General features: G+C 44.6%; 1 protein-coding gene across 1 annotated transcript in view; it reads left to right on the top strand.

Annotated features, from left to right (window-relative positions):
• The first annotated feature begins 956 nt into the window (after window positions 1–956).
• Window positions 957–12,382, top strand: part of LOC124606701 (arylsulfatase B-like) — a 132,542-nt gene continuing 121,116 nt past the window's right edge. The window contains exon 1 of the mRNA XM_047138727.1: window positions 957–1,157. Within this exon, the coding sequence (XP_046994683.1) occupies window positions 1,044–1,157 (114 nt within the window). The 5' untranslated portion in view covers window positions 957–1,043. The remainder of the gene's footprint in view (window positions 1,158–12,382) is intronic.

Below are 12,382 nucleotides of genomic sequence, written 5' to 3'. Positions count from 1 at the left end.
AAGGAATAGTGTTGATCCTGGCCGGCTGCTCGCCAGAATCCATTCCACAGTGGACTTCATTGCTTTCACTAAACAGACGCCTGCAAAATGAAGACATCGTTGGCAGTCGCGTTGCTCGTGGCTAGCTTCGCAGCCACGTCCGTCAGTCACCACACTTCCTGTAGGTCTCCGCACATAATTTTCATCATCGTGGACGACATGGTAAGTTACGTACACAAGCGCTTTATTCCGTTAGTACCAGCTTGATAATAGTTCATTTTCGTCAGAGCATTGGACTTTTTTAAAAATTCAATTCCTTTAACACACGTTGAAGCGCCAAAGGGGTCGGGGTCAGGGATTATCTCTGCCTCGTGATGACTGGGTGTAGTGTGCTGTCCTTAGGTTAGTTAGGTTTAAGTAGTTCTAAGTTCTAGGGGACTGATGACCATCGATGTTAAGTCCCATAGTGCTCAGAGCCATTTGAACCATTTTTTTGTGTTTCTATCTTTCGTAATTTGAAAGCAAAGTATTCGAAATCTCACCCTTCTTTCTGAATAAAGTTGTTTTAGCTGTTCACCAAGAAAACGTTTAGCTGTCTCAAGTTGGAACAAGCACCCTGTATACTTTCTTCGCCGTGTTACGCTCACGCATGCATTCCGTCACGCGGTGGATTGGGATCATTATCTTTTAACTCATCGGTGTATAGTTACATCTCGTATCCTCAAAAATTGCTACTTTAAATGACATTATTTTCGTAACGATAAAAATGCGATGAATTAATCGACGTTGGGCCTCACATGAATGGATGAGCAGCACTTGTCTGACTTCACCTCTGCATTAGGTAAACCAAATTGCAGGTATCTTCTAATAAAACAGAGGTAACGCACCTGACTAGACAGAGACATACTACAACTATTGGACATTTTTCCTGGATACTTACCATTGAGTTAAAACTCGCATCTTTCTTTTTCAGAGTGAAGGAATAGTGTTGATCCTGGCCGGCTGCTCGCCAGAATCCATTCCACAGTGGACTTCATTGCTTTCACTAAACAGACGCCTGCAAAATGAAGACATCGTTGGCAGTCGCGTTGCTCGTGGCTAGCTTCGCAGCCACGTCCGTCAGTCACCACACTTCCTGTAGGTCTCCGCACATAATTTTCATCATCGTGGACGACATGGTAAGTTACGTACACAAGCGCTTTATTCCGTTAGTACCAGCTTGATAATAGTTCATTTTCGTCAGAGCATTGGACTTTTTTAAAAATTCAATTCCTTTAACACACGTTGAAGCGCCAAAGGGGTCGGGGTCAGGGATTATCTCTGCCTCGTGATGACTGGGTGTAGTGTGCTGTCCTTAGGTTAGTTAGGTTTAAGTAGTTCTAAGTTCTAGGGGACTGATGACCATCGATGTTAAGTCCCATAGTGCTCAGAGCCATTTGAACCATTTTTTTTTTTTTGAGCCAAAGGGGTTTGGTATAGGCGTGCCTATTCAAAAAAATGGCTCCGAGCACTATGGGACTTAACATCTGTGGTCACCAGTCTCCTAGAACTTAGAACCACTTAAACCTAATTAACCTAAGGACATCACACACATCCATGCTCGAGGCAGGATTCGAACCTGCGACCGTAGCGGTCACACGGTTCCAGACTGATGCGCCTAGAACCGCACGGCCACACCGGCCGGCCGTGCCTATTCAAACACAGAGATATATCAACAGGCAGAATACGGCGCTGCGGTCGGCAACACCTATATAAGACAACAAGTGTCTGGAGCAGTAGTTAGATCGGTTACTGCTGCTACGATGGCAGATTTTCAAGATTTAAGTGAGTTTGAACGATGGGACACAGCATATCCGATGTAGCGATGAAGTGGGAATTTTCACGTACGACCACTTCACTAGTGTACCGTGAATATCAGGAATCCGGTAAAACATCAAATGTCCGTCATCGCTGCGGCCGGAAAAAGATCCAACAAGGTCAGGACCATGGACGACTGAAGAGAATCGTTCACGGTGACAGACGTGCAATCCTTCCGCTAATTTCTGCAAATTTCAATGCTGGGCCATCAACAAGTGTCAGAGTGCGAACCATTCAACGAAACAGCACCGATATGGGCTTAGGGAGTCGAAGGCCCACGCGTGTACCCTTGATAATTGCACGACACATGGCTTTACGCCTCCCCTTGATCCATGAACACCGACATTGGACTGTTGATGGCTGGAGAAATGTTGCTTGGTCGGACGAGTCTCATTTAAAATTGTATGAGGAGATGGACTTATATATGTATGGAAACAACCTCATGAATCCATGGGCCCTGCATGTCAGGAAATGAGTGACTGGTAGAGTTGTTGGAGGCTCTGTAATGATGTGGGGCGTATGTACTCGGAGTGATATGACAACCCAGATACGTCAAGATAATACTCTCACGTAATCATCCTGTCTGATGACGTGATTCCGTTCATGTCCATTGAGCATTCCGACGGACTTTGGCAATTCCAACAGGAGAATCCAGCACCCCACACACCCAGAAATCCTACAGAGTGGCTCCAGGAGCACTCTTTTGAGTGTAAACATTTCCGCTATCCCACAGACTCCCCAGTGATAAATATTATTGAGCGTGTAACGCTACCGCCCTGCTCGGACGTACGTTATCTCTATAAAGCCTGTACTGCAATAAGTTCACGGGCTTCACCTTATAAACAAGGATTTTAGTACATAAGTTGACCGCGTGTACCTAATAGAAGCAAGATCGGACTTATACTCAGTCAATAACTACAGTGATGCATCATGCAAATGTAAATTATAACTACCCTTTAGCATAGACAAGAAGTACACACAGTAGATGCTGCCTATAATTAATTATTCGGTCGCCAGCCTACTTAGGCAATGAGTAAGTTTTTCCTTGTACAAGTGGGTGCATGTACAAGCATGTACAAGCATGTACAAGTTGCGTTATATGTCAAAGTTTGGAACCAGAAAAATCCACTGAACTAAAGTTTTCTCTTTTTGGTACTAATTTGGACGAGCTATATTTACACAACACCACACAGCAATGATTACTATGAACTGCATTTTGTATATTGATCAGACTGAAATCGGGCATAGATTGCCCTAGCATCGACAATCTTGAAAGTACACACACACAATATCACTATTAGTGAAGGAAAAACACTAATACACTTAGGATTAATATAGACTTAGCTTTACTGGTCAGATCTGATCAACACATTTCAAGGTTTGAAAGAATGGACAAGAAAAAGGGGGGGGGGGCCTGGAACTGTCATGGTCGTTATACTGAAACTATTAACTACTGAAGGCAAATTTACTCTCAAAATTATCAATCTATGGATAACTACTCTTTTCTCTTACTTCTGAATAATTTGACTGTCATTATTTCTGTCTCAAATTGATTAAATAACATCGCTAACTCAATTAAAAGAAAACTCTCTTTCAATTTAGTCATACTTTTGTTCTTTACCAACATTTGCAATAACACACTGAACTTTAGATACCTCTATGGCATAGATTAATCTGCTGATAATTTTCATTAACACTAACATTAAACTTTCAGTTCAGGATACTCGGATTGCACAATACGAGGTAAGGATCCTGTCTAGGTCAGTGATCATGATCAGTAATGGCTAAGGCAATTCTGGTAAAAGTCACGTTATTATTGAACAGTTAGAAACAGTTTCGACACTGGTCCACACAGATACACTTCTAAAGATGAAATAAATGTTTGACCTGTGCAAGTCGGTGCGGCGGTTGGCGGGCAGCGAGATAGCGGGCAGCACGGCACACATACAAGCACGGCTAAGGCTCACACAACATCGGCACTTTCCATCTTCTTAGCGTCGTAATCGTTCCAATTTTGTGCCTCAGAATATAGCCATGCCAAGTAGTCGTCGGAATCGGTTCATCCGAGGCTCAATGGAATCCACTTTTCCTGGGTAGCCTCCTCGGTACAGTACGTGTACTTCCGACTGTTGCTCGCCTCCGACTGTTCTACTGTGCCCGTTGTGCCGAACCGCGCCAGTGTGCGTTTTCCCGCCTCGCCTGCCTCCACCTTTTCCCGCTCCCTTACAGGTAGGGTATTCACCACACATATCCTAATGCATTACCTACGTATGGACCAAGTGTATAAATTACAGTTTTCACATCTTACAATAGTTTTAACATTAAATACACTTTCCTTTGATTACCACATTATTTGAAATCTAACATAAATAATAATATTCATTTCAAAAGTTACTCACAGTTTCTTTAACATCACGATACGAACCGAAAAAAAAGTTCAATACATTGCTTACATTAATTTATCTAAATTCATAAAGAAAAAAATTATTATATGTACAGTTGTCGTTACAAGCGTACCTGGGATACCTTGCAACGGCTGCTCAGAAGAGATCAAAAATGGTTGAAATGGCTCTGAGCAGTATGGGACTTAACTTCTGAGGTCATCAGTCCCCTAGAACTTAGAACTAGTTAAACCTAACTAACCTATGGACATCACACACGTCCATGCCCGAGGCAGGATTCCAACCTGCGACCGTAGCGGTCGCGCGGTTCCAGACTGAAGCGCCTAGAACCGCTCGGCCACACCGGCCGGCTCAGAAGAGATCTCCACCATTTGTAATACAACTAGTGTGCTATTTCTTCACATTGGCATTCTCCAAAAACAGTTGCTGAAAATGATGAACAAAAATCTAAATGACAAGATTGGTCCTTGCGGTGGCCTCCGTGTAGGGGGAAATGTAATCGGCGCTCGGTGCTACCAACAAAAACTGCAACGTTTTTCTTCACCACGCAATTTTGACAGTGCAACTGCTAGATTGGTGGCGTTGGCAGAAATAAGAAAGCTGGGAACTCAACATGAAGTGTTACAGATAAATGCGATATGTGACGAAACCGAACGACGGACCCACAAGTCACGTTTTATTGTGCCATTTGCATGCAGTTACAGTTGTTAGCAAAATGATTATCGCCAAGCGTGAACGTATATCGTTTTCTTTCCAGTTCTTACACTAAAGGGGATAGGCCTGCTGTTAGTTTGCTGGTGAACAGAATGTACTGTATAGTAATAAATCAATAATTAAACATACAGCTCTAAAAAGGGCAGTACATTTAATGTGCAGTCGATATTTTTAGTTGTCAGTGACGTCGATGTTCTCCCGTCGATATATGGACATATCGGTGATTGTTGTCGATATACCGAGAACCGACAATGATATGCCTTTAAATATAGATATATCGGTTTCCAGATATTTTTGAAAGAATCTGTAGGCCTGGATGAAAAGCCGCTCTGGAGTACTAGGAAGTGAGCAAGTAAATGTCCTAGCAAAGAACGTATTTGTACATGGAGATGTTAAGTTTGATAAACTCACTGTCACAGATATGATACAAGCACTCAGAAAATGGTTGCCATCGGAGTGGCAAGCAGGATGGTCGAGAACATCAAAAATCGAAGGCAGTTACGAAGCACTAGTTCACTGCACGATTCCTAGACTACCACGGCATAATAAGAAGAAAACAACGAGGATGTTCCCGACAGTTACAGCACGACTGCAGCTCGGTCACTGTAAGTTAGAGAAACACCTCTGTTGGCTCGATGCAACTGCAACATCTCTGTGCGTAGGCAGAGAGGAAGAAATTCGAGCCATATGTCCCTACAACGCTCTCGGAACACGGATCACGTAAACGTACTTAATAGCAACCTTGGCGATTTAGGTAATCTGCTACCAAGCACCTTCCAAGCCATGTTAGCCTCCAAAGATATATTAACGTATAAAATACTGCACGAGATTGTTAACAGTACCGACGACAAGGCGCAGCTCTCACCGCTGGTAATCTGTTGCTCTTGCTATTTAGAATGCCAGGAGAATACCAAACGCCGGTTCAACTGACCCTCTCCCCAAGTGCTACACAGCTTGACATGAACCACCTATATGTAGGAGTCTGAATACTAGTTTTTCTGTGTGTATAACTGTAATAACCAATTCTGATTCTTCTACGCGGCCCAGTCACATTAATGTGGTAATCGCATTTTACCGAGGTCAACGTATGGTAACCACTCACAGACGGCTCGTGGCAGCAGTAGCAGTATACGGTATACAAGGTGAAAAGTATTTAAACCGACAAACTCTGGGAGGTTGTAGGGGACATCAAAACGAATATTTTTTCCCTGACGTCATTTTTTCCTATGAGGATTATTTAAACCGGTGGAGGCCGTATCACGCTCTTCAGTTGTAGGCAACTGCTGTCCACCAGTGTAGTAGTGCATTGTCTCTGTTTACTAATGGAGCGATACACCTGGAGTGAGTACACTGATATGGTTGGTGCGTACTACGTAGCACACCACAACGGACGAGCTGCACAGCAGGTTTATCAACAACAACATCCTAATCGCCGTATCCCGCATCAGACGACCTTTGCTGTGTACCCACGTCTGCGTGAGACCGGGTCATTTAGCAGATTACCTGCACAGGGACGCCGTCGCACGGTAAGAACGCTGCAATTTGAGGAAGCTATTCTGTAGCATGTGGAGCGGTATCCTTCAATTAGCAATCGTGCAATTGCACGTAACATGGGGACGAATCACAAGAATGTAAAAACAGTCCTTCGACAGCAATTGTTACGTCCATTTCACTTACAGCGTGTCCACAACCTAGAACCAGGTGATTATTCACCCAGAGCTGGACTCGCATTCGGGAGGACGACGGTTCAATCCCGCGTCCGGCCATCCTGATTTAGGTTTTCCGTGATTTCCCTAAACCGCTCCAGGCAAATGCCGGGATGGTTCCTCTGAAAGGGCACGGCCGACTTCCTTCCCCATCCTTCCCTAATCCGATGAGACCGATGACCACGCTGTCTGGTCTCCCTCCCCAAACCAACCAACCAACCACCCAGAGCACAGTTTTCGCAGTGGTACCTGGAACAATGTGAAATGCATCCTACATTCCCATCCTCTGTGTTCTTTAACGATGAAGCAAAGTTCGGGCGTGATGGAGTCTTCAACATGCAAAATTCACATGTTTGGAGTGAGGATAACCCACATGTGTCCGCAGCTCGTGGTCGTGCGGCGGCGTTCTCGCTTCCGGCGCCCGGGTTCCCGGGTTCGATTCCCGGCGGGGTCAGGGATTTTCTCTGCTTCGTAATGACTGGGTGTTGTGTGATGTCCTTAGGTTAGTTAGGTTTAAGTAGTTCTAAGTTCTAAGTTCTAGGGGACTGATGACCATAGATGTTAAGTCCCATAGCGCTCAGAGCCATAACCCACATGCCACAGTTACTAGCGCTCATAAAGAGCGGTTCTTTCGTTAATGTGTGAGTCGGTGTTGTTGGGGACTGTTTAACTGGGCCGTATCTCTTACCTAGGCCATTAAATGGCAGGAACTATTACAATTTTCTCGCCAGAGTATTGCCAGAATTGATGGAAGACGTCCTGCTCCCTACAAGACAACGTATGCGGTTCCAACATGACGGGGCGCCGGCACATTTCAGTCGTCGTGTGCGTCGAGTCCTGGACCGACGGTTCCCAGGAACGTGGATGGGTAGAGGTGGTCCTGTACCGTGGCCTGCTCGATCCCCAGATATGTCCCCTCAGGACTTTTTTTGTGGGGGGAGAGATGCGGAACCTTGTTTACGCAACCCCTGTTGCATGAGAAGAGGATCTGGTTGCCCTGATAGTAGCAGCAGCAGGAACAATTCGGGATACACCTAGGGTTTTTGCCCGTGTCAGACAGAACGTGATCCGACGGTGTAGCCTTTGTTTACGTGTCAATGGAGGCATTTTTGAAAATCTATTGTAATTGAAATTGGGTAGTGTTAAGGTGTTGTCTATTGGTCATAACAATTGGAAAAGTGTTTGTTGGTTTAATTAATTTTCCGCCAGAGAAATCTTCCTCTACCGGATTAAATACTCCTCATAGGAAAAAATGATATTAGGGAAATCTATTTCTTTTTCTGTCCCCTACAGCCTCCCACAGTTTGTCGGTTTAAATACATTTCACCATGTATAAAGCGTGTCTGGAGGACGCGGAAATGGACTCACTGCCGAAATGCGGAAATGGAGAGATTTATGTGACTTCCAAGAGAATATAATCAGGCTTTCAGGCTGACGGTGGAAGTATTTCCGAAACGTCGAAGCTTGTAAACCGTTCGCGTGCCGCCTTGGTAGAAGTATACCGTGCTTATCAAAGTGGCGCTATCAGAACCCTGCACCGAGGCAACTGCGCTGCGTCAGGGTCAAGGGGCGAACGACAGATGCGGAGGTAAGTGCGGGCGAACAGACGTTCAACTGTGGAGCAACTGACAACCCAGACCAACCAAGCGTCTCTTCGACAACCGTTCAGCAGACGCTGCTGCGTACGGGGCTCGGCAGTTGGCACCCGATCCATGCACCCGTGCTCACTGCTCTACACTGGTGACGAAGGCTGGAATTTACGCGCCAGTACCGCAAATGGAAGTCCAGTGAATCGCGACAGGTGGCCTTTTCAGGTGAATAACGTTTTATAACCCATCGACGTTAAACGTCTACGAGGTGCATTCAAGTTCTAAGGCCTCCGAATTTTTTTTAAATTAACTACTCACCCGAAATCGATGAAACTGGCGTTATTTCTCGACGTAATCACCCTGCAGACGTGCACGTTTTTCGCAACGCTGGCGCCATGATTCCATGGCAGCGGCGAAGGCTTCTTTAGGAGTCCGTTTTGACCACTGGAAAATCGCTGAGGCAAGAGCAGCACGGCTGGTGAATGTGCGGCCACGGAGAGTGTCTTTCATTGTTGGAGAAAGCCAAAAGTCACTAGGAGCCAGGTCAGGTGAGTAGGGAGCATGAGAAATCACTTCAAAGTTGTTATCACGAAGAAACTGTTGCGTAACGTTAGCTCGATGTGCGGGTCCGTTGTCTTGGTGAAACAGCACACGCACAATCCTTTCCGGACGTTTTTGTTGCAGTGCAGGAAGGACTTTGTTTTTCAAAACATTTTCGTAGGATGCACCTGTTACCGTAGTGCCCTTTGGAACGCAATGGGTAAGGATTTCGCCCTCGCTGTCCCAGAACATGGACACCATCATTTTTTCAGCACTGGCGGTTGCCCCAAATTTTTTTGGTGGCGGTGAATCTGTGTGCTTCCATTGAGCTGACTGGTGCTTTGTTTCTGGATTGAAAAATGGCATCCACGTCTCATCCATTGTCACAACCGACGAAAAGAAAGTCCCATTCATGCTGTCGTTGCGCGTCAACATTGCTTGGCAACATGCCACACGGGTAGCCCTGTGGTCGTCCGTCAGCATTCGTGGCACCAACCTGGATGACACTTTTCGCATTTTCAGGTCGTCATGCAGGATGGTGTGCACAGAACCCACAGAAATGCCAACTCTGGAGGCGATCTGTTCAACAGTCATTGGGCGATCCCCCAAAACAATTCCCTCCACTTTCTCGATCATGTCGTCAGAGCAGCTTGTGCGAGCCCGAGGTTGTTTCGGTTTGTTGTCACACGATGTTCTGCCTTCATTAAACTGTCGCACCCACGAACGCACTTTCGACACATCCATAACTCCATCACCACATGGCTCCTTCAACTGTCGATAAATTTCAGTTGGTTTCACACTACGCAAATTCAGAAAACGAATGATTGCACTCTGTTCAAGTAAGGAAAACGTCGCCATTTTAAATATTTAAAACAGTTCTCAATCTCGCCGCTGGCAGTGAAATTTCATCTGCCGTACGGTGCTGCCATCTCTGGGACGTATTGACAATTAACGCGGCCTCATTTTAAAACAATGTGCATGTTTCTATCTCTTTCCAGTCCACAGAAAAAAAATCGGAGGCCTTAGAACTTGAATGCACCTCGTAAAAGCGAACACTCTGCAATGGGCATCGTAAGTATCGATGCCGGAGGAGGGAGCTTTATGTTTTGGAGAATTTTTCGTGGCGTTCCATGGGTGATCTCGATATTCTGTAAGGAACAGTGTATCAACACATGTATGCATCTGTCGTTCGGGACAATATCCACCCCAACATGCAGTTTGTTGTTCCTTAGCAGGATGGCATCTACTACCAGGACAATACAACATGTCACGCAGCTTGTAGTGTAAGTCCGTGCTTCGAAGAGCATCAGGATGAATTTACCGGCCGCGCGGGACTAGCCGAGCTGTTCTGTGGTGGACGTGTGGGTGCTATTCTGTCATTCTGAGCAATGCATTAATCTGAGATGTGCCCTTTACCCTGTGGCTCGTGCAAGATGCCATTTCTACCCCCACACTACTACAGAAGCCAGACAGACGCTCCTAACGTTCTAAAGAGAAATGCCTGAATAACTTTCAGCAATAAATATCTTCTGGAGTCGTCCGCTGTAAGGGAATGAAACAAAAATTCACAAAATTTCTTACGTAACTAGTGGGATACTTGGGTACTGGAGTAGTGCTAGTTAGTTTATTTTTTTGCAAAAATTCTGAGAAATCACAATGGCAATTTTAGTTATGAACTGAACAAGTTATTTCCGGGTTCTTTTCGGAACGTGAAGTTACCTCTTAAGGATAGGATTCGCTAATGAAATTTCTATACAAAGTTTGAGAATGTTATTGACTTGGCAGAATGGCTGAGAGTCACACCTACACAACTTCAGTAATTACGTGTTAGAATGTTGCTAGGTTCGGTCGAGGCTGTCACGTGTGAAATGCAGTGACCTTTACTGTTGTGGAGGAAATATGGGGCTCGCAAGAGCTGTAGTGTACAATACCATAAGCTCCGATGACTGCTGTCTGCGCCGCTCGCTGGTGAAAAATAAGATAATTCTCGTTCTATCTGGATTTACCTTCGCCAATAAAACTCTACCTATGCCTCGATGAAGTCAAGGACTCCTATTCGCCCCTAGTCTAACTATTGGCGTGGTACACTGGTCAGATAACCAGTCCACCACGATGCCACTCAAAAATTCGCTCACAGGCGTTTAACTATAACTCTCTCTGTTCACACCGCACAATAAGTGTGGCATCCAACACAGTGAACAACGCTTAATCGCAAGGAATCAATATAGAGTAGCACTCCAATTCGCTCTCAACAGAGATGCTCTCCCAGTGAAGTACTGACGAGAGACTTGTTCCTCGCTCTTTGAATACACGTACAAGTGCACACGCTCGCATTTTGTGTTCTCGCTCCAAGAGCGACAACGGAACGGCCCCTCTCCATGCCAGATGTAAAGGGGTGTATCTTTCAGTCTCTTCCATTACTCCTTCAGCTCAAGGTGTCAGTAATATCCTCTGCCAATCAGCATTGTTCTTCTAAAACGGGAGAATGACGTTTAGTTTAAGGTGACTAGTCCGGAAATCTGTAGCATCGGCGTTTGGCGTTTGCTGTCTCCCTGTGAAAACCTCTTAAACTCCGTGTTATGTTTGTAAAGAGTGTGTAGGCTGGGTGCTCCCACACAATGCAGCGGAATTTGCTTTTAAGCCGAACATGGGGGTGTTTTCCCTTGCACTTGGGAAAACGCTGTCTGCTCTATGGGTGGTCACTGGCTGACGTAGATAGGTTGACTCACCCGCTGAAGGGACTGGCCTCTTGGCGTGTGGTTTGCCTCTCCCGAACTAAAAGCTTTTGTGATCGTCGTGCCTGTGTGTGTGTGTACACCAGCCTCGAGTATCTCAATCTCCATGCACACTGGCGATTTACTTGTTATTTGCATATCATTTACATGAATTCATACAACATTGACTTTATCTTATCGAGTTTGGATTTGAATGAAGCGTCTTGATGTGTGGAATATGATTGTGAGGGTGGAATATGTAAGCTATGAGGGTCGGGTGACCATGACGTCTTTTACATTCCTCCCTCCTTACGACAAAATTTTTGTCTGGGGTTTGTCAATGCTGAGGAAAACATTGACAAACTCAGGCAAAAATTGTTCTTTTAGATTTTCCAATAAACTTTTCTTAGCCATTCTTAACAATGATTTCTTTATAGCTATTGTTTCTATTTTTTAATTCTACAATTTATGTTTTGTTGTTAGGCAAATATAGACTTTATGAAGGTTGTTATTCTTTGTCGTTGCCAGTACATGTCTGTGTGTTTTCCTTTTTCATTTCCAAAAACTATTTTTTCAATATTAATTTTCGTAAACTCGTTAGTGTACAGTGTATCATGTTTCAGTGTGGTTATATCTTTCCTTTAGTTAAGCTTCGCATGAATGTTCACAAAACCTCTGTTGTGCGACTTTGTTTTATTTATTTAGGCATTATTTCCCTTTTTTGTGTCACTGTTTTAAGAGTGAAGAAGTGTGTTTTTCTTTATTCTATCCTCTTTCAACCTATGATTAACCAAATCCTTTTTTATGTAAAAAACTAACTTGGCTTTACAGGGATTTTTGAGATTATCTACTTATACTAATTAATTTTCTTTGCATAATAT

The sequence above is a fragment of the Schistocerca americana genome, chromosome 3 (genome assembly GCF_021461395.2).
Source record: "Schistocerca americana isolate TAMUIC-IGC-003095 chromosome 3, iqSchAmer2.1, whole genome shotgun sequence".
In the NCBI taxonomy this organism is placed as follows: domain Eukaryota; kingdom Metazoa; phylum Arthropoda; class Insecta; order Orthoptera; family Acrididae; genus Schistocerca; species Schistocerca americana.
The sequence above is the reverse complement of the archived record's forward strand: the minus strand, read 5'-3'. Positions and strand labels throughout refer to the sequence as shown.